Source organism: Esox lucius, chromosome 14, assembly GCF_011004845.1.
Source record: "Esox lucius isolate fEsoLuc1 chromosome 14, fEsoLuc1.pri, whole genome shotgun sequence".
NCBI lineage: Eukaryota > Metazoa > Chordata > Actinopteri > Esociformes > Esocidae > Esox > Esox lucius.
The window spans coordinates 25,067,380-25,087,368 of NC_047582.1; the positions used below are offsets into that span (position 1 = coordinate 25,067,380).

General features: G+C 41.5%; 1 protein-coding gene across 7 annotated transcripts in view; it reads right to left on the bottom strand.

The window, feature by feature from the left end:
* The window catches only part of LOC105015240 (disabled homolog 2-interacting protein), a 191,230-nt gene that overhangs the window by 100,537 nt on the left and 70,704 nt on the right, over positions 1 to 19,989 (bottom strand). Inside the window, exon 1 of one of the 7 annotated variants that reach the window (XM_010878240.4) lies at positions 18,306 to 18,915. The exons of the other annotated variants lie outside the window; for them this stretch is intronic. Within the exon in view, the coding sequence (XP_010876542.2) occupies positions 18,306 to 18,435 (130 nt within the window). The 5' untranslated portion in view covers positions 18,436 to 18,915. Of the gene's footprint in view, positions 1 to 18,305; positions 18,916 to 19,989 lie in introns of those variants that run through there. 7 annotated transcript variants of the gene reach the window in all.

Genomic DNA, 19,989 nt, shown 5'->3' on the forward strand with positions numbered 1-19,989 from the left:
GAAGGCTGTTAGCTGTGAGTCAGATAGGCTCAGTGTGTAAAACATGATGAAAGTCAAGTACTGTAGAAACGGCTGGTTATCAATTCATTATTCTCAGCTCCACATTATCCTCAGCTGCTTCACTGACTAATACCTCATCTTCACTAGCTCCACATTATCCTCAGCTGCTTCACTGGCTAATACCTCATCCTCACCAGCTCCACATTATCCTCAGCTGCTTCACTGGCTAACACTTCATCCTCATCAGCTCCACATTATCCTCAGCTGCTTCACTGACTAACACTTCATCCTCACCAGCTCCACATTATCCTCACAGTAGGAATGGATAGAGTCTCTAGAAACAGTTAAAATATAGAGAGCAGAGTCTGACAAATGATTTCTCTGTCAGTCTCTGTGTGTGTGTGTGTGTGTTTGTGGAAAAATGTGTGTACAAAAGTTGTTTATCATGTTGCTCTTTTATTAGGTATAATGAAATATGGGGCATAAATGATGGCTGCCCTCTCTGAAACTCTGGACCACACACTGACCAACAGCAACAGGGCACGTCAGTCATCACACACTGTCCCAGGTACGTTATTCAGGATTTCAGGATTGGTCTGGGTTTATGCTCCAACTTGATCTCAAAGCCTCATGCAGTGAAAGTAAACATATATTTTGAAGGGTTACGTTGATGCAATTCACTGGGTGGTTATTGGGAAAAGTGTGGGAAAGGTTTTAATTAAACCAACATATGTACACAAGTACAAGTACCAAAGGACAGGCAAACACTGGGATTGAACATGCAGCCCTGATGCTTGCATTTTCCTCCCATCCACCATCTCCATTCACAACAGCCTAGCAAGTCACGAGCCTATTTGGTGGTAATAGCGCTCACTGTTTTCCCTCCTGGCATTTTTTCAAGGTTTTACATGATAGAAGTCAAGGAGTGCAGAGGCACTGAAACCACCAAACCACCACTGTGAGTCTCCAGATGCTGAATCGCGCAACGAAGTGCTTTGCATTTCAGTAGAGTTTTTCCCCAGTTCCCCTTTTTTCCGTTAATGAAACCCCCACAAGGGCCCCGAACACTTGTCCTGAGTCTGTTCCCTGTGTCTCTCCTTGTTACACTATACACAGCGCTCCTTCCCTGAAATCTGAAACTGTCTGTTTCCCTGCTGAGAAACGTATTTCTTTACCTATGTGATGTGACTGAGGGTCACACATTTCCTTGAGATCTGGAGTGAGATTGCCCCGCACTCCTGTTTCCAACACATTCTAACTTAGCACCTATGGTTTCTGTCACCTCAGTGTCACCTTGGACATAATACTCATCCCCAAAATGACCGTTTGACTCAGCAGTATGATATTCAACCCCACTGGTTCTCATTTTACCACCGATATCCACCATCCAGTAAGTGACAGGATCCTACACATAACATCCACTGGCATCCGCAATTCACCTTCCCCTCACTGGTGGTAAATAACCAACAAGGAATTTCAATTCCTGTTTGTCCAATTCTCTATACAGCTGGGCTAGTTCAGAGACAAACTTGTCCTCTGATCCCGCCTCAGGAACATTTCTTTAGACATCTTGCCGAAGGTGCTTCTAAAACCACAAAAACATTCTGAATACATTCTTGCTTCGTTATGCTTTGACCTTTCCCATTTTCCTGTGCTTTCTTTAGATTCCCGAACCATCCGTTCCACCGCGCCATTGAGCGCTGGACGCTAACGCGATGAATGAATGTGTGATTGTACCCCATTTTCGCCTTTCTCTCCCCTGTCCACAACAATCTTTGGTGGAAAAGAAGGGGCACGAGTCCTCAAGTTGAGCTGCCATTTCTGTACAACCGTGTCATTGAGGTCGAGGTTTAATTCCTGGTAGCAGCATATCGAGGGGTCTTGGAGGTCCCTCTGAGGGCTAGACAAAATTGCCTCAGCAATGCAAGGGCTGGATGTCACACAGGCCAACCCTATCTAGTTGTGCTCTAGTGGCTTCATGTGGTAAGTCGGGGTCATCAGGTAGCCTAGCTGATTTAGCATCTGAGCAGTAACTAGATGGCGGCTAGATTGAATACCAGAGCTGGTACGTCATTCTGTGCCTGAGCAAAACCCTATTTATTTGCTGTAAACGAAAATGTGTTGTCAGTCAATTTACCTGGTAAAATAAGGGTAGAAATAGCTCACTCAGTTGGTGGTGTTCAGCTCCAGCAGGGGAGAGAAAGGCGAACAACTTCCTTGATGTGTGACCAAGTAGATAGGAAAGCAGAATGGTTTGGCGAGATGTAATCAAAGGACGGGTATGGAGCTCTGTCGCACCTGCTGTGTAGTTGTTATGACCATTATCACAATTAGAGATTACAGAAATGGGTTTTAAAATATAAGAGCCACCGAAAATAAGACCGCAAAGGGAACCCACAGGACCTCTAATGTAATTTCTGCTATAGTGCTTCTTCCTGTCACAGATCTATCCAACTCCACTGATATAATGGGGGGTTGGCTGGTTGGCTCTCATTTTGGTAATATATACTCACTAATCTCTGAATCGCTCTGTGCTGTGCCTTTCATTACTCTCTGTATTCTCATGTAGCTTTTTCAGGATCCATGGTATAACCCCTCTAAACCCCCCAAATCTCTTTTCACCGTTAACCCAATGTTTCTACTGCAATAAGTGTCTGACACATGAAAGGCAATCAGACCTCTGTAACGTACAGCGCCCTCTCTATGAACGTACAAATGAGACAAAGCATCAGCTTTAACATACTGAAAGGGTGCTTTTTTTTATTGTTTAGGATATATGGTATATGGATACATGCTGGAATAAGAATCCATCGCTGTTGTGTAGCTCCTGCTAAGGTTGTCATCCCTGTATTTGGTCCTAATATCTTCACCAGTGGCTTGTGATTCATGCACAGCATAAACATTCTGATTAAACGTCAGCGACTCCAAAAGCCATGGAGTGTTGTTGCGGGGTAGGCACCTATTGCTGACTCACTGAATCCCACAGGTTTTTGCCATAGTCGTTTTTTATTTTCTTGCAAGTTCTCCCCAGATGTTTGGTTTCCTACAGTACTGACCATGGAAATCCTTATCAAGGGGCAAATCTCTACAGTATGTCCTCTCCCGTTGCATCAGAGACACTCTGCTGACATGGGGTCCCTCATCTCATCCTCGTTATAGCAATATGTCCTTAGTCCCTCGCTGGTGCCTTTCTATTCTGGCTGCAGTGCATCAAATCAATGGTGAACTCAAGCCATTTCTGCCCAACTGTCCATACTTGGCTGCATTCAAAGGTTTACTGTGCAGATCCTCGCGTGAAGTGCTGCAGGTAACGGTGACATTGTTTTGAAGGCGGACCTTAGGTGGTGTTTATCACATCTGAGAGACTTCTAGGTTATTGAAATATATTTCACATATTAATGGCCAGGAGGAGCATCTGAAAAATGTAGGTAGTCATGTTTGTTTCATTTCGCTAAGACTCCAGGTTGTGCTGATTGCGCGACAAGTCTGTTATGTAGTTGTGGTTGTCCTTCATTGATAGAGCCATCGGATGTCTGTCAGTGATGTTCCTATCAGCAGATTTATTGATTAATGTACATGGTGTAAAGATGTTTCCTCTGAAGTTAAACTTTACAGTCGTACCTTCCTGCTCTGCCATAGTCTCTCCCCATCCTCTCCACTCAGTGGTAATAGGCTGGAAACTGCTAGCCAGCTAACTTTACAATTAGCAACACTATGGCTTGTCATCATGATTTGTAGGATACATTTTTGAGTGATATTACATTGTGGTATTGAATCAAACGTTTGAAGCGAAGGAGGCTACTGTTAAACAGATTTCAAAGACAGCTGTGTAGCTGTGTATTATGTGATTTGTTTCCTGCCTGGTGAAATACATTTCCTATTTACAGCCCTGTTTCCAAAAGTTGGGATGCAGTGTCAAATGTAAAGAAAAAAAGAAAGCAAGCAATGAGTTGCAAATGTAAATCCTATATTCAATAGAAAACAACATAAAACAACATATTTTATGTTTAAACTGATACATTTTATTGTTTCATGAAAACTATATGCCCACTTTGAATTTGATGCCAGCAACACGTTTAAAAAAAGATGGGACTGGGCAACATAAGACTGGAAAAAATATGTACAAATGCAAAAAAAAACTGATGGGACATCTTACAACTAATTGGGTTAACTGGCAACAGGTCAGTAACATGACTGGGTATAAAAAGAGAGGATGAGTCTTTCAGAAGTAAAGATGGGAAGTGGTTCACCACTCCGTGAAAGAATAAGGTTTCTCAAAGTAAAATTGCAAAGAGTTTGGGGATCTCATCATCGACGGTACATAAAAAGATTCAGGGAATCCGGAGATTCTGTACACAAGGGACATGGCAAATGGACCATCCAGTTTGTTATCAGGGCACAGTTCAAAAGCCAGCATTTGTGATGGTATGGGGGTGCATTTTTGCACATGATATTGGTGACTTGCAAATCTGTGAAGGCACCATTAATGCTGACCAATATATACAGGAATGTCTTTTTCAGGGAAGGCTTTGCTTATTTCAGCAAGACAATGCTTATTTTAGCAAATGCCAAACCACATTCTGCACGTATCACAGCATGGCTTCGTAGTAAGAGTCCAGGTGCCAACCTGGCCTGCCTGCCCATTGAAATCATTTGGCACATTATGAAATGAAAATTACGACTAAGGAGACCCCGAACTGTTGAGCAGCTGAAATCCAATATCAAGCAAGAATGGTAATACATTTCACTTTCAAAAATACAGCAGTTGGTCTCCTCAGTTCCCAAACACTTACCGAGTATTTTTTAAAAGAAGAGTAGTACAAGTTATGTTATTTTGTCTGTTTACCAAAATATATTCAAGTTACAATTAAATAATGAATATGAGGTTGAAGTACTGTCTCACAGCTTTCATTTGAGGGGATTCACATCCAATTTGGGGGAGCAAGGAATTAGGAATTGCAGCTCTTGAATATGTAGCCCTCTCTTTTGAAAGATACCAAAAGTTTTTTGACAATTGACTCAAAAGCTGTTTCATGAACAGGTGTGGGCTAATCCTTTGTTATTTCTTTATCATTTAAGCAGGTAAAAGATCTGGAGTTTATTCCATGTGTGGTATTTGCATTTGGAAGCTGTTGCTGTGAACCAAACAAAATGTGGTCAAAGGAGATCTAAATTTTAAGAGAAACAGGCCATCCTTAAGCTGCAAAAAAAATCCAACAGAGAGATGGCATGAACATTAGGAGTGGCCAAATCAACAGTTTGGTACATTCTGAGAGAAAAAAGGACGCACTGTTGAGCTCTGCAACTCAAAAAGACCTGGACGTCCACGGAAGACAGTGGTGGATGATTGTAGGATCCTTTCCATGGTAAAGAAAAACCCCTTCACAACATCCAGCCAAGTGAAGAACACTCTCCAGGAGGTAGGCATATCATTGTCCAAGTCTACCATAAAGAGAACACTTCACGAGAGCAAATACAGAGGGTTCACCATAAGGTGCAAACCATTCATAAGCCTCAGGAATAGAAAGCTTCCAATGGCACTGGCTCACTAGTGTTTATTGATGATGTGACAGAAGACAGAAGCAGCTGGATGAATTCTGAAGTGTACAGGGATATATTGTCTGTTCAGACTAAGCCAAATTCAGCAAAGTTGATTGGCCAAAACATACTACGGAAGCAACACAGGAGTTTTTTTTAAGGCAAAGAAGTGGAATATTCTGCCATGGCCGAGTGAATCACCTGATCTCAACCTGATTGAGTATGCATTTCACATGCTGAAGACAAAACTGAAGGCAGAAATACCCATGAACAAACAACGGGAGAGAGCTGCAGTAAAGGCCTGGCAAAGCATCACAAAGGAAGAAACCAAGCATTTGCTGATGTACATGCGTTCCAGACTTAATGCAGTAATTGCCTGCAAAGGATTATATTTTATTTGATTGTGCTCATTTGTCCAATTACATTTGAGCCTGTCTATGAAAATGGTTGCAATTCCTAAACGTTTCAAACAATATTTTTGTTCAACCCCTTGAATTAAAGCTGATAGTCTGCACTTCAAATGAATCTCAATTGCTTCATTTCAAATCCATTGTGGTGGCGTACAGAGCCAAACTTATGAAAATGTTGTCAATATTTACGGAGCGAACTGTATGGCTGGATACCGTCATTATAACAGCAATCATTTTTAGGCCTTGCTTATTATAAAACCATGCCTGTGGAATTAATGCTTGCCAGTATCAAACTGTATAAAGTATTTACAAACATGAATGCAGATACCCGTTTGAACACTTAATAAAACAAATGGTGGCGTCCTTTATAGAATAGCCAGATATACCGGAGAGCTGAGAAAGCAGGAATTGTTAACTATTTCTACTGGTAAATGGGTGCTAAGATTCATAATTTGCCACCTGTAGCTGAATATTATGCAAGGTTATAAACGAGTGTTTTTAGACATTTGTAATTAAAACGGAAATGTATTTGAGTCTTGCTTATTAAAAATCGTGGCTATGGAAATTAATTATTAAGACCTGTCTCTAACAATCTACGGTACAATGGCTTTATACCTGGTTACTTTGCTTTTATTGCAACAAACGGTGGTGCAATATGGGAACTATGTGTTCATATTATTGTTTGTTGGTATATTTTATAAGCAGGGTAAACGTGAATGTTGTGTTTACCAGTGTGGTTTTTGTAGTTATTTAAGGGTGTATTACTGGCAGTAGCAACAAGCAGTCCCTGCACTGTAGATGCTCTACAGATTGTTTACTAATTATCTGTAACATTTTAACTATCTACGAATGTCACGGCTTCGGGGTTTGGATGGACAAGGAGGAGCAGGAGAAGGCGTGGTGGAAGGATCTTTTAATGGTATCCTCACGAACCAATACAAGATATGTATATACAGTTGACGAAGCGTCGTACAGCTCTTTCAGTAGTCAGAGACAATCACACACAAAGACAGGGGGAGCAGAGGGAACATATATACCGGGGGAAACAGCGATGATGAGGAACAGGTGCACAAACGAGACACAGGTGAAATGTATGATGAGACGGTGGTGTCAGAAAGCAGGTGACGTCGACCGCTGGGGCCCGCCCGCTGCAGGGGGAGGTGAACCAGCAGAGGTCGCAGTTGTCACAACCAACCTTAACTCTCACCTATATCCTAACCCTAACCTTTATTCTATCTCTAAATGTAACCCCAACCCTAAACCTTATTCTAAACCTAACCCTAACCTCAACTGGGACACTCAAAATGAAGTGTAACCTAACTATGAATTCCGGAACTTGCAGTGTTTTATGGACAGACCAAAATAGAAAAAGTAAATTCAACTGTGAAATTCAAATGTAATTATGTTGAGGCGACCATATGTTTTTATGACACAAATCTAAACTTGTGAACATTAATAATTGGTACATTAAATAGTTCTATGGTGAAATACCCCTTCAAGGCAAACATTTACTTACAATTACAAAGGCAAATCTCTGCTAAAATGTAAGGAAAATCTTTCCGATATTTCTCAGCTGCTGTAGATGGCTCTACCAATTCTTTCAACATAGCCAGTATGTTCAGTCCGACAGCAGGCAGAAAAACGTTCTTCAATCTTCTTTGAAATTGTTATCAAAAACAGCAGAATTCTATTCTTCTAGGTTCACTGAATGCTACGCCAGTCTCACTTTTGAAAGGCGCCCTTGTTCAACTCTTCTCTAGTGACTTCAATTTTTTATACTGAAATGGAACCACACATTGTAACAAAAACTTAAATCAGATTTTCACCATTCAGATTTGTTCATGTGCTGTATAGAACTTGTTGTGTTCTATACAGCACATGAACAAAGAAAAGAACACGCATGTAAACACATACATACAGTAGCATACTAAAGTTGAATTTTTATGCTTTTTGAGAGTGACAACATGACAATCGAATACAAAGATGTGTCTGCCAAGGCATGTTGTTATAAATAGCCCTAGCTAGTCTTTATGCCCTTTCAGAAGTTCTTTCTCTTCATTTAGCCAAATAATGACTCAACCCGCGTGAAGGCAACATAGCCATGCTGTTGTGATAGGAGAAAGAAAGAAGAGAGCTCCAGTTTAATAAAAACACAGACATATGCACGCACTCATACACTCCATGCTGAGAAGGCCGAGGGGCCAGTTATAAGGAATGAACATCACAGGCTGTCAGTGAGATGAGATTCTGTTTACTCTTTGTATCTGGCTGGCTGGAGGAATACATATCTCCCTGTTCCTCTCTTTCTCTTTCTCTCTCTCTTCCGTTCACAAATACATCACCCTCATTTTTTCTCCTTAACTCTGAGACAACTAACACTTCTCTTGACTGGCTGACACGGCTGCAAAGACATTGCTCTCTATACTTGAATATGAATAGCTGTTCCATGTCACTCATAGAGCACGGTGCCAATTATTTCAGAAAATGTGGTTGTTTATTTGTTTTGGAATGCGGCTTGTCTTATGAGGCCGACAAGTGACAAGCATCATACAGCAACAGATATGTTAGACACTAGCAATCACTAACAATATCAACTGGCCACAAGAAGGAGCATTTTATAGTATGAAATGAGTCTCGCTGGTTATTGGGGAGAGAAGTGTGGTCAAGAGAAAGAGACCCCAAGGCTTGCTAGTGTTAACACTGAGTTGTGAAGAAAACTCTGGACTTCTGACCTCTCTCTTCCTCTCTGTGGAGATATTTACCCTGCCTTCACTAAGTTAAAGCGGCCAAGTGATTTCTCCTCGGACAAAAACATCTATGATACCTGCTTACACTCACATTCCCTTAACCTGTTGTCAGCACATCAGTTGACATGGTAAGGAATAGAAATAACTTAACCAATATTCACAACACAAACTTAGAAAAGATAAGTACATAACATCCAAATCACTGGTATTTTCCATGAGAAAAGCTGTTACATTCCTAGCATTCAGTTTTCAACACAAAGATGAGAAACAAATACAGATAGAAAAAGAAAGATAGTGGAAGAGAGAGTATTCTGATAGAGAAACAGAAGCAGTGAGAGAAGGGAGCTGTTTCTTGTTTAGTTTGGCTGCAAAGGGCCTTTGTCTGTGAGTTTATGGGAAACAGGCTGGAAGAGGCAAAAGGAGGAAGCAAGTGTTTTTGCGGGAGAGGGTGACGAAGTTTCAGCATTCCTGTCAGTGCTGACTGAGACCCTCTAACCTTCCAGGAATACGCCAGCACGAGAGAACACATAGCTATGTCAGACAGAATAGAGCTCACCCAATACCAAACCTAACATAACATGGCCTACCCAACACAGGTGACATAATACAACATGGCCTAACCAACCCAGCTGACCAAATACCACACCTAAAACAACATGGCCTACACAGAGCAGCTGACTTTATACCACACCTAATGCAACATGGCCCACCCAACACAGCTGACATAATACCACACCTAATACAACATGGCCTACCCAACACAGCTGACCAAATACCACACCTAATACAACATCGCCTACCCAACACAGCTGACCAAATACCACACCTAATACAACATCGCCTACACAGAGCAGCTGACCTTATACCACACCTAATACAGCATGGCCTACCCAACACAGCTGACCTAATAAAACATGGCCTACACAGAGCAGCTGACCTTATACCACACATAATACAACATGGCCTACCCAACACAGCTGACCTAATACCACACATATACAACATGACCTACCCAACACAGCTGACCAAATACCACACCTAATACAACATGGCCTACCCAACACAGCTGAACAAATACCACACAGAAACACAACAAACATGTATAACCACAAACAGAGAATTCAAACCAGTCAAAAGTCAGCTAATATGGTCTCATGACTAATGCACTGAACTAATGAACTTGTGTGTTGACAGGAAGGTCTTAGAAACAGAAGGATGGGAAAATCACAGTCCGTCCTCTCTTTCTCTCCCTAGACAAAGCCAAACCACTGTGCTCTCCCTTTGGTCTATCTCTGGTCCCTCTGGTAATCTGTGAGTAAAGCTCCAGGATTAGGTGGATCAACCTGCACCTGTCTCCCCGATATTAGAGTCTACTTGGGGCCTGAAGAGTGCTCCAACATCCGGCTCATCTCCACTTACTGTATACCAAAGCAGTCTTTTACAGGAAGGAGTTTCAGCCTGTGGACAACTGACATAAGGCCTAAAAACCTGAATGACCACCTCTCTGAAACAAAAAAGAATTGTTGAAAATACACAAGAAGATGCTGTTTGGTTGACCAGAAAACTCACTCACTCGCTGGCTGGCATTGAAGTAATAAATTCAAACAAAAACAGGTTCAGGAGAGTTCACTGACTTTCACTGCAGGAAAACCCTTAAAATAACCCTTTCTGGATCCAGGTAGAGACCCTCTTGTTAAAGGTATATCTATTTTGGATTCCAGTTATAAGAACCCTTACCACAGAGGGCTCTACGTGAAACTAAAGGGCGACCAATTGATGGGAGGTTTTGAAAACGCAGATTAAGTCTGACAATTTTTAGCGGAGGTCCTCCAGTGTTAAAATTATGGCATGAAAGTACGTTTGAAACTATGACCAAGTGTTCGAACAGAACACAAAGCAGAATCAAAAGGACGAAAGGTTGTCACTGTCAAGAATGCTACTGAAGCTGCACAGTGAAGTCTGTAGATATTGAGCATTCATCACTGATGATTAAGTGAAATAACTATTGGTTATTAAATGGATTAATGGATTAATTAATGTAGCGTTGACTTCAAATAAAGGAGCTATTAGCTAACTTTTAGTTGCAAAATGTATTACCCACACAAGCTTGACAAAGTCATGTTTTTCATCAACAAAGGCATGTGTAAAAACTTTATGGACTCTTACCATCCAGGGGTTTACATTTGTTCCCATATTGTGGGATGAAAATGTTATTATTAACATAATATGAACCCAAAAAGAAAGATTTGGTTTGATAATTTAAATGCAATGGCAAGAAGTGGCTTCCCTAAAAACAAACTAAAGGCCTAACAAGACACAAGATACAGGTATGTGCTCTACAAGATTCTGAAGAGTACAACCTTACCTCACAGAAAAGTGGCACATGTACTTAACCAGTCACTTGGTATCTCGCTTTGAGACTAGAGCAGCTCATTGTTGAGAGGTTCCCCTGCTTGTGCCATCATACGTCTGCAACTTATTCTGAACCCCATACCACCCTGGTGCTCAACCTACCAAGTTCTACCAAGTTCTACCAAGTTCTACCCTTTCTGCAATCTCCAGTGACTTGCAGCTGATCCAGGTGAAGCTAAGAAGTAGCAAGATGAACTGCCCCTCACTGCCTTCAGCCTCCATCTCCATCCGAGTTCTGCCACCTCTGCATTCTTGGCAGTCCCACCCGTCACAGGAGGGCAGTTGTAGTTCAGCCCAGTCTTAAGGCTTATTCACACTAACATCTTTTGGGACAACATTTCCAAATACAGTGCCAACATTTTTTAAATACACAGTTTTATTTAGATTTGCAAAACATTGCAAAAACATTCCATCCTCACAAAACACTGCCAACAGGTACAAAACGTACTGCATTATTCTCTGTTTGGGCAACTTGGGTTCAGTTGTTGTCTGTCATGCTCGCTTGTTTATTACATATTTATTTATTTTCATGGCTTGAAGTTCGAATTCAGTAAAACAGAAAGTGACTAGTAACATCAATTTAAATCAATCCTACGAATAAAAAAAGTTTTCGGTCAATGTTTTTTGGTCATTTTGTTTTGTCATGCTAGCTACTGGGAGCCATCCCCAATTCAGCGAAGCACAACCATTGTTAAGATATGAATAACTAGATTAGCTAGCTCTCACACCCAGCCAGTGGAATCCAGCATCTGTTATTGCACATTTGGTACATGGACACTGTTTGTCTTAACTGCCCCCACCTGTGTTCCTCATTAGTGTCCCTATTTAAGATCCTTCTTCCTTAGTGTATTCATCGGTCATTGTTTGGTTTTCATTCTGCTGTGATAGTGTTTCTGTTTCCATGTAGTTTGTGTTTTTGTTAGCTTTTAGTTCTTTATTTAAAGTTCCCAGTTCTCCCAGCGCCTGTGTCCGGCTTCCTCTTTAAACATTATACTAGATAACTTAATTAATATAGTAGAAGAAGCCTCCACACACACACTGCTGTAAGGTGCACAGCTGATCAAAATCATGTCTAATCAAATACATTTTCTAGAGTTTGACTCCAATGAAGTTCTGGAGACAGCCCAAGGATGGTCAAAGGACACGGGATGCATCTGAACTCAATTTGGTATTTCATTGAAAATAATCTAAATACCTGTGTACACGAGGTATTTCAGTTTTTCTTTTCCATTTTCAAGAAATTGCCACAAATGTCTAAACACATGGTTCCTCTTGCATAGCTCTTTTGTCACTATGTTCAACTCTCTTCATGTAGAATCTGGTTGCTGTTCCACTGGCACAGCTCTTTTTTGTACAGAACTTTGGTTAAGATGTCCTGAATAGTAGGTGTTGTCATGGTATGATAGTTTCAAATGCTCTGACAGCAGCCTACAACTGGTGGGTTCACTGAAACAGCCACATACCAGCCACAACAGAACAAAGAACCAAACCCGCTGGAGCAACCTGGCGAAGGGCTTGGTTTTTGAGTCCATCTCAAAACAGTTTTTTGTCAGTGTCTGTCTGTATACAGAATGTCTATGTGTATGTATTTACCAATGTTGCACAACCTTTTTTCAACACAGTGTGTTTATGAGAATACACGGGGAAAATGTGAAAAAGATCAAGTCCTGTATGGAAGACAAAAGAAAAAAGTCTCTACAACATAACACATTAGAACACTTTATATTAGATCCCATCATAGTGAAACCCTTCATATCAGAAACTGTCACAGTGGAACCCTTCATATCAGAAGCTGTCACAGTGGAACCCTTCATATCAAAAGCTGTCACAGTGGAACCTTTCATATCAGAGGTGATCACTGCAGAACCCTTACTATTAAAACATGTCACGTAAGAACGCTGAAACAGAGAGCAGTGTAGCAGACTATGGCCCAGTGGACTGCTATTGTGTGCTTGTTATTAACTGTTTATTCAGGCTGGTCTCAGCGGAGTATGTATGTTATTTTACTTTATTCTTTGACAGCCGAATTGGTAAGATACATGTTACGGTACGGTACAGACTGGCCGCTAGGGCAGTGGTGATAAAATTCAGAGTTAAGTAGAGTGGAAGTAAAGATTGGAAGTGTGTTCTGAACTTGCCAATCCAAAGGTAGCAAGTTCAAATCCACAGAGAGGCAATGAAATGTGTATTATTTTTTCTTTCTTTTTACCATAACCTTGACCGTAAACACAGATCTATAAAACCTAAACTTACTTCTAACCCAACCTTTTCCATTGACATGAGGTGTATGACTGTCCTGTGAAATGTTTAGAGTTTTGTCCCCACCTGGATTTACGTATTTGGATAAAGTGGAGGTCACAAAATGTAGATTATGGTTAAGTATAGGTTTTGAAATATATTTGGAGTGGGCTACGATTTGGGAACAGGTTTCCCCAAACAGGAAATAAGTGAAGTACTACTGCAGACTTTTTACCACCGTCCTTATCCTCAACGCTAGCTAAGCGGCAATGCAAGATGATGGTAACAGAGCTCAGTGTTGCCCCTACTGGCAGGTATTCAAGGTACTTCACAAAGTTCTGGGGACTTGTATTACCCTATTTTGACAGGGAAACTCACTGAGATTTCAGCTCAGGCAATCAATAGAGCTCAGTAAATGTGAAGTTCTTCACAAACATCCACAAGCCAGCTGAGATCATTTAAATGAATTTTCCACAGCAGCCACAAAATGACAGTATCTGTGTATGCGTTCTTCTAGTGGGGAGAAAAAATCCCTAAAGTATAGTAAAACAGGAAAAATCTGACCTTGTGGTAACATTTGTCAGGTCCCCATGAGGATAAAGGCTACTTCTTGCTTAGGGGGAAGGTTTAAGATAATTTTTTTAGGGTGGGGGGGTGGTTAGGCTTACAATTTGGTTTATGGGTGAGGGTGTAGGAGATAGCGTTAGGCTTGTGTTTGGGTTTTTGAAGTTTATGGAAAATTGGATTTTGAATTGGAATAACGTTAGGGGACTCAGCAAGGACAGTAAACTAAAATGTGTCTTTTGCTAAGGCAGGATTACATCCCTTTATGACAGGGACCCAGGTGGTGTGGCGAGGGAAGCATTAACCAACACAGTTAGAAGATGTACATCTGAATGAACCACCAACAGGCACGTGGCATGACTAGCCTTTCCTCTGAGAGACAAACAAGGACGGGCTACAAACATGTTTTTCTATCCATTCGAGGACCAGAAAAATGATTTCCAATGTTCCCTATCCCCTAACCCATAGCCTCAATAACCTAACAATTATGTATAAACCAAAACTAAGCATAACGCCTAAACCCAACCCTAAACCTGATTTTTTATTTTTTTTAGATATCTAGTCCTCACATGATCTCACACACACACACGCTTATTTTACTATACTTTTTATTACTTTGTGGGGACCCCAAAACCCTAATCCTTACCGTATATACTAAGCCTAACCCTAACTCTGAACCCTAAGCCTAAAATAGCCTGTGAGGACCGGTGAAATACTTGATTGTTTATATTTGTCATGGGTTAATATACTTGAAGAGAATTCACTCAGTGACACAAAAATAAAACAACACCAGCACTAAACTACAGAACCCTGCTTTGTACAATGCAATGAAAGAGAATGCAGAGTGGACGTTCAGAGACTCTCATTCACTTCTCTCTTCTCTTTACCTCTCATCATCTTCCCTATATATGTACCTCTCTTCACTTCTCTTCCCTTCTCATCCCTATATCCGTCCATTCTCCTCAAACAAAAGACACAGACAGTCTCTCGCTAATGAGCAGAACTGGGCTCAACAGAGCATCAGTAAAGCAAAAACAAACAGACACTCGCGCACCCTCACACGTCAGACACGCACGAGCCATTACCTAGGGAAAAGTCTTGATTGGACACATCCCCATTTAGGCAAGTTATTAAACAAACATAACTTTGTTTCAGATATAGCAGATATAGCAAACGTAGCCGGGGAGGTTGGACAAGACCACAACAAACACTCAGCAACACAGAACAACACAGAATTACCCTCAGTCACATGTACAGTATGCTGTCATACTGTGCAACAAAGGAGGCCAGTGTGCGCTAGTGTGTACGTGTGTGTGCGTGCGAAGCGTGCGTGTGTGTGCGTGTGTGTGTAGGTTTGTGTGTGAGTACAAAGTTTAGCTACTGTCCATCTGCTCTTCCTGCTCTTCTGGTTATATGGCTGAGTGTAATAAAATAAAGGTGTGTCAGTTGACCCGGGAGTGTCTGTCTGTGCATTTGTGTATGTCTGTCTGTCATTGTGTGATTGTTTGTGCTTTCTGGTCTGTTAACTTTGTGTGCACGCGCTTTGCCAGGTGTGATTGCGGTTCCATAATGACAGAGGGAACACATCAAAGCCAAATGCATCACACCCTGACAGAAATAGAAGACTAGGAAGAAAGAAGAAATGACTTTGGTGAAGATTTCACTATTGCATCACTCACAGTGATATTACAGCAGGCACACTGACAAGGAATCACAATTAAAGTATGGGACCTAGAGCTCCGATAAATCCCGTACATCAGTTTTAATGCAGTTTCATTAGCCCTGCAGCTGGAGCATAATGTCCTGTCACCTGTCTGTCTGCTTGTTTTAACGCTAACAATGGCAACGTTCTGTTAGCTGTTCCGTCTGGTAAACTCCTCTAACAGATGCACTATGAAAACTCTTCCTGAATTGACTTAACTTGTGTTTCTGTCTTTACATTGACTTTCGGTAGTGTACCCGTTAGATTGTCCAAAGGTTGTTTACTGTCTTTAGGTTGGCTGTACAGTACGTTGTGTACTGACTTTAGAATGTGTACTGTCTTTATATTGGGTTTAGGTTGTATACTGTCTTTAGGTTGTGTACTGTCTTTAGACTGGCTTTACGTTGTGTACTGTACTGTCTATAGGCTGTGTAATGTCTTTAGATTGTGTAATGTCTTTAGTTTGGCTTAAGGTTGTGTCCAGGCTTTAGGTTGTCTTTCAGTTGTGTTACAGCCTAATGTTGTCTTTAGGTTGTGTACTGTTGTGTTATATCTTAAGGTTGTTTTTAGGAGGTGTAGTTTAAGATTGTCTTTAGGTTGTATATTGCCTTTAGGTTGTCTTTAGATTGTGTATTGCCTTTAGGTTGTCTTTAGATTGTGTATTGTCTTTAGGTTGTATATTGTCTTTAGGTTGTCTTTAGATTGTGTATTGTCTTTAAGTTGTATATTGTATTTAGGTTGTCTTTATATTGTGTATTTTCTTTAGGTTGTATATTGCCTTTATATTGTGTATTGTCTTTAGGTTATGCACACTGAAAACATTCTTGAAGCAAAGAACTCTCTGGACAAAGTTATCATAACAACATCACTGATCAGACACTGCATCAGACACTGTAAGAGCACAACATAGAGGTAGCAAACACTGTGTCAGTGTCTTTGTGAAATAATTAGATAGACAGATACAGTCTCTCACAAAAGTGAGTACACCCCTCAAATTCTTGTAAATATTTGAATCTATCTTTTCATGTGCCAACACTGAAGAAATGACACTTTGCTACAATGTAAAGTGGTGAATGTACAGCTTGTATAAAAGTGTAAATTTGCTGTCCCCTCAAAATAACTCAACACACAGCCATAAATGTCTAAACCGCTGGCAACAAAAGAGAGTACATCCCTAAGTGAAAATGGAAGTCACTGGAAGTTCAACATGGCACCTCATGGCAAAGAACTCTCTGAGGATCTGAAAAAAAGAATTTTCCTCTACATAAAGATGGCCTAGACTATAAGAAGATTGCCAAGACCCTGAAACTGAGCTGCAGCTCAGTGGCCAATACCATACAGCGGTTTAACAGGACCAAAGAAGTTGAGTGCACGTGCTCAGCGTCATATCCAGAGTTTGTCTTTGGGAAATAGACGTATGAGTGCTGCCAGCATTGCTTCAGAGGTTGAAGGGGTGGGGGGTCAGCCTGTCAGTGCTCAGACCATACGCCGCATACTGCATCAAATTGGTCTGCATGGCTGTCATCCCAGAAGGAACCCTCTTCTAAAGACGATGCACAAGAAAGCCTGCAAACAGTTTGCTGAAGACAAGCAAACTAAGGACATGGATTACTGGAACCATGTCCTGTGGTCTGATGAGACCAGGATAAACTTATTTGGTTCAGATGGTGTCAAGCATGTGTGGCGGCAACCAGGTGAGGAGTACAAAGACAAGTGTGTCTTGCCTACAGTCAAGCATGGTGGTGGGAGTGTCATGGTCTGGGGCTGCATGAGTGCTGCCAGCACTGGGGAGTTACAGTTCATTGAGGGAACCATGAATGCCAACATGTACTGTGACATACTGAAGCAGAGCATGATCCCCTCCCTTCGGATACTGGGTTGCAGGGCAGTATTTCAACATGATAATGACCCCAAACACACCTCCAAGACGACCACTGCCTTGCTAAAGAAGCTGAGGGTAAAGGTGATGGACTGGCCAAGCATGTCTCCAGACCTACACCCTATTGAGCATCTGTGGGTCATCCTCAAACGGAAGGTGGAGGAGCGCAAGGTCTCTAACATCCACCAGCTCCGTGATGTCGTCATGGAGGAGTGGAAGAGGACTCCAGTGGCAACCTGTGAAGTTTTGGTGAACTCCATGCCCAAGAGGGTTAAGGCAGTGCTGCAAAATGTAGTGACACTTTGGGCCCCAATTGGGGTGTACTCACTTTTGTTGCCAGTGGTTTTGACATTAATGGCTGTGAATTCTATTATCCTGAGTGGACAGCAAATGCACACTCTTATATAAGCTGTACACTCACTACTTTACATTGTAGCATAGTGTCATTTCTTCAGTCACATGAAAAGATATACTCAAATATTTACATAAATGTGAAGGGTGTACTCACTTTTGTGAGATACTGTATGTATACCTGCTGATCTGGTTTATCCCTGCTGACTGATGGTTTATATATACATATATATAAATCTATATTTCACTGCTGATCTGTTTTACCCCTGCTGACTGATGGTTTATATATACATATATATAAATCTATATATAACTGCTGATCTGTTTTACCCGTGCTGACTGATGGTATAGATATACATATATATATAGATTTCTATATAACTGCTGATTTGTTTTACCCCTGCTGACTGACGGTATAGATATACATATATATAAATTTATATATAACTGCTGATCTGTTTTACCCTTGCTGACTGATGGTCTGCTGCGGCTCCGGGACCTGCTGCGTTGCCGTTGGAGACGAGTGCGGCCCAGAAACCTGTAGTAATACGAGGGTCTTCCAGAACCCTTCCTGGTGATGCCAGCCGCTGCCATGGTCCTTCCAAACACCCAGGAGAAATCCAGTCCAACTATCACGATATCCCGATAAGTAGACTTAAGTTCCACTCACTCTGTGTCCCTCTTCTCAAAACTTCCCAAAACCCTGCTCCAACATCCCAGATGCACTCCAACTTGAGTCAATTTACTATCACTAAACTTCACAAAACTCTGACCACGCATCCGAAATATAGTCCCATAGAAATGTCCCAAAATGCCAGGCAACAGGGTGTCTGAAACACTGTGTTTCCTGAATCACAGGAAAATCGCCTCCTTTCCCATTGCCTGCCAGGAATGACTAGAGGAATTCTGCAGAGAGAGAGTCCACTCCTCCGTCGTTCTCCCAGTAAGTAATTAAGCCAGTCAACCAGCCTGAGAGATATTCTTACAATGCCTCTCCCCTTCCACAAACCTGTGTGTGTGTGTGTGTTTGTGTGTGTGTGGAGGGCTGATATGCCATTGAGTTGAGAGAGAACAAAAGAAGCAAACTTTGGGCTGTGGTAAAACCTGGCAGGGATCAGTTGAGGGGTGGAAACAACATGAAGATTTCAATGGCTTTAAATGTATTTCTGTTTCTTTTTCTTTCCTCAATCTCTATCTTCCTCACTGTTTAACACTATCACTAATTATTCACAAGTTCTCCTTCCCCAAACAACCCTGACCTCTTCCATTCACATGCTACATTCACAGTCCCAGTTCTCTCCAAGTGACCTTAAAAAGCATAGTCGCAATCTAGGCCAGCCCAGTCCGGTGGAATCCAGTCAACAAGGTTCTCTTTATCATGGGCTCACCGTTGCCCTTGTAGGTGTGCCAGTGACACCTGTGGAGGAGGAGTTCTAGGCATGTGAGAGAGCCAATCAGAGTGCACAGTGGAGGTGTGTTTTAAGCAGTTGGACTAAACCACCACAACATAAACACGTTGACACAAACACATGTTTACACACTCATACACAATTAGAACTGACACTTTTTCTATACAATGGGCCAGACTTTAAGCAATTAAAATGGCCAATACACTGTGGCTATGGGCAGTACAGGATACCTTATTGCTGTTATAAACTGGTTAGCAACATAATTACAACAGATTATTACAAAACTAAAATGAATACATGTGATATGTCTCATATACCATTGCTTTTTGCCAATCAGCACTTAACACTCGAAAATTGTAATAGAAGATACAGCAGGTTTCATTGAGCAGATGTTAGAGGAAGCAGAAACACAAGCCATGCCATGTAGATTAAATTAAGGAAAGCATTTAGACACAGCTGAAGCACAGCTCTAAAACAGCCTCGGTGAACTTATGTACTTCCACATCTCCAGCGAAATGATTATTTGACTGGCCACCACATTCTTTTGAGAAACCCCTCTCCTCCCCCTCTGTGTTGAGTAAATAATAGTGGGTTTGTTACTCCCCTGTAGGCCTGCATGGGGAAGCTACCTGACAATACAGACTGGTTTAACATGAATGCAGCAGGGCACACTACCTTACACAGTCAGGAGCAGTGTTCGCTCAGAGTGGACCCCCCAGGACCCTAACAGGCCCCTCGC